Here is a 2,500-nt window from a genome sequence, read left to right as displayed (position 1 = left end):
ATCTCCGCGCAGTCATGTAATATCCTCTATATATTTTGTACAGAACAATTATACAAATCATATCACAGGGAAACATTTCTAAGACAAAAATTAGTGTTTTCCTGTGTTAATAGAGCTGAAATGAGCTTATGTGAACCAACAAGCCCAAGTTCAAAATGAAAGCACTAACAATAATTGGCACAGTAGCATTTCATGTCACTTAGCAACCCCCAGCAATTTTCATCTCAAGTCTCTTGATCAAAATGTCTTTTGTTCCAACTGTACTGACATTCAGTTTCTTCAGTTCAATTTTAAGTTCCGCCACCGTCATGTCCTTGGGGTTCCTGTTGCTGCAAACTGTGACTCGGCTGTGAGTTGAAACATGTGTTTCCAATATACTTTCATCTGCAAAACGCTCACCACAGTATGTGCACAACAGGGGTTTAAGCAATTTAGTCAAGCCTTCTGAAAGCTTTTCACTTTCTGCAGACTTGACAATTTCATCACACTCAAGGCAAGTTTCACAGTATTCTGACTCTTCAGCTTTAGCTCTCCCACAATTACAAACTTGAGTTGATTGACAATGGGGTGGTACACGAGATTGAAAGTGCGACTTGTAAGTGTTTGGCATTGGTTGATGCTCAGGGAGGTAAAAGCTTCGAACATAGTTTGCCCTCGTGACTTGCCACCATTTACCAGAAGTATCCTGACTCATACTTCTGTTGCTTAATGCTAAGTCATTCTTAACACCACAATGCTTTGCTTCCTTTCCTTGCTGGGAAATTATTCCATAGCCAACCTTATACTTCTCATACAGCTTGAAGGCATGGTATGGAATTGCATAAGCAACTGTCCAAGAAGTGATATTTACATGGGTTGGAAAAAACAGGCACATCAAATTGAAATAGAGTTTGCAATTCTCATCAAGGTCTTGTAAATCTGCTTGTGTTGTTGATACTTTGTTGAAAATGGAACATGCTTCTCTTAAATGTAGCACTATTCTACCAAGTGCCAATCTTGTTACACGCTGTACTGGTGACTCATCAGAAGAATGCAAACTGTCAATTAACCGGTATGCATATCTTGCAAGTGCTATAGCTTGAGCTCCAATAAGCCTTGTTGGGATTTTGTTGTGCCTCTTTTTTTCATCTGCGTAGTGCTCCTTGATCAAAGGCACTAAATAAGACAATCCACAACCCAACAATGGATGTTCATTGTTTGTGCCACCTGTGCTATTTGCAGTCACAGGCTTTGCAGAACTTCCATTGTACACAGACTCTGCCTCACCTCCAGTAGTGGATGGAAGCCTCTCTCTCGCTGTGCCACTTGTACCATTTGCAGATGCAGGCTTTGTTGTGGGATTACTTAACACTCTAACAAAGACATCAAACATATCCTTCTTGACAAATTCCAAATAAATGATTGACAAGATTTGCTGCCAAGCATTTATCTCACAGTGGAGGGGCTCGGGTCTTTGTCTGTCGGCAAACTGTCCAATGCGAGGTGAACCAAGTTGTCTAATACCATTCTCTGCCATGTATGCCAGCTTCCTCTCATGCTTGTTCTTTTCTGGAAGAGAGCTATCAAGGGTTGACATAAACTTGGCAATCATTTTTGTGTGCTCTGATCGATCAGCATTGCTGTAAGGTTTCCAAGTATTGGATGGTGAGTACCCAATTGATCCCCCCATGGTACAGAATGATCCCTTGTGTACATTTGCATACGGAGATGGGTAAGTAGCAGCCTGATTGATTTCATTGTTCGCCCAACTTTGCCAACACATGTCAGCGCTTGGTTGGAACTCTACTGTGCACTGCTTGCCACACACAGTGATCATGTTCCCCTCTAGCAAGGCCATCTCATTAGTGTGCTGTTTCCATAAATCTTCCAATACTTCATGCTTCTCTCCCAAACTTACACAGTGCAAAAGGTATTGGAAGTCAGCACTTCGAACTCTCTTGCCCAAGTTCCACATTGTTAAACTCCCTATTGACATTGTCATTTGGCTGGTTTCAGGGGCGCCATCATCTGAGAATTGAAATACGAAATGGTTCTCCAAGTCGTTGAACCAAACAAGCTTCTTAGTGAGATGTGGCACTCTCAGATGTAAATCTAATATCATGAACACAAGTCCAGTGACTGTCCTTGATACTCCAGGAGCATTTGGGATTTGACTGACCATGCCAATGTTTAATCCCTTGACAAACTTTTCTACAGCATCATGGGATGCAAGTCGTGGAACTCTCAAATCTAACCCCACACACTTGACATTCCTTGGAACCCATACCTCTGACTCAGCATTAAAATATGAGCTCTGAGTTTTGCACACTAGATTGAATTTCCTTCGGGAGAGAAAGTTTTGATATTTACAAGCTATTGCTTGGTTCAAGGTTTCCGGAGCTGCTTGGTGCTCTTTCATTGCCTTTTCAAACACTTCCTGAATATACTTTCCTCTTTTATAGCTAGTGATAAAATCACCAACCAGTTCTTTAGGAGCATTAGCAACAATGTAATCCCATGC

At 41.5% G+C, this 2,500-nt stretch overlaps 2 protein-coding genes across 2 annotated transcripts in view; one reads left to right on the top strand and one right to left on the bottom strand.

The window, feature by feature from the left end:
• LOC138016621 (uncharacterized) overlaps positions 1 to 2,500 on the top strand; it is an 8,993-nt gene that overhangs the window by 3,626 nt on the left and 2,867 nt on the right. The window lies entirely within an intron of this gene.
• LOC138016620 (uncharacterized) overlaps positions 1 to 2,500 on the bottom strand; it is a 5,598-nt gene that overhangs the window by 2,062 nt on the left and 1,036 nt on the right. Inside the window, exon 2 of the mRNA XM_068863812.1 lies at positions 1 to 2,500. This exon is cut by the window's left edge and continues 2,062 nt beyond it; it is cut by the window's right edge and continues 275 nt beyond it. Coding sequence (XP_068719913.1) covers positions 200 to 2,500 — 2,301 coding nt within the window. The 3' untranslated portion in view covers positions 1 to 199.

The sequence above is a fragment of the Montipora capricornis genome, chromosome 9 (genome assembly GCF_036669925.1).
Source record: "Montipora capricornis isolate CH-2021 chromosome 9, ASM3666992v2, whole genome shotgun sequence".
Classification (NCBI taxonomy): domain Eukaryota; kingdom Metazoa; phylum Cnidaria; class Anthozoa; order Scleractinia; family Acroporidae; genus Montipora; species Montipora capricornis.
The sequence above is the reverse complement of the archived record's forward strand: the minus strand, read 5'-3'. Positions and strand labels throughout refer to the sequence as shown.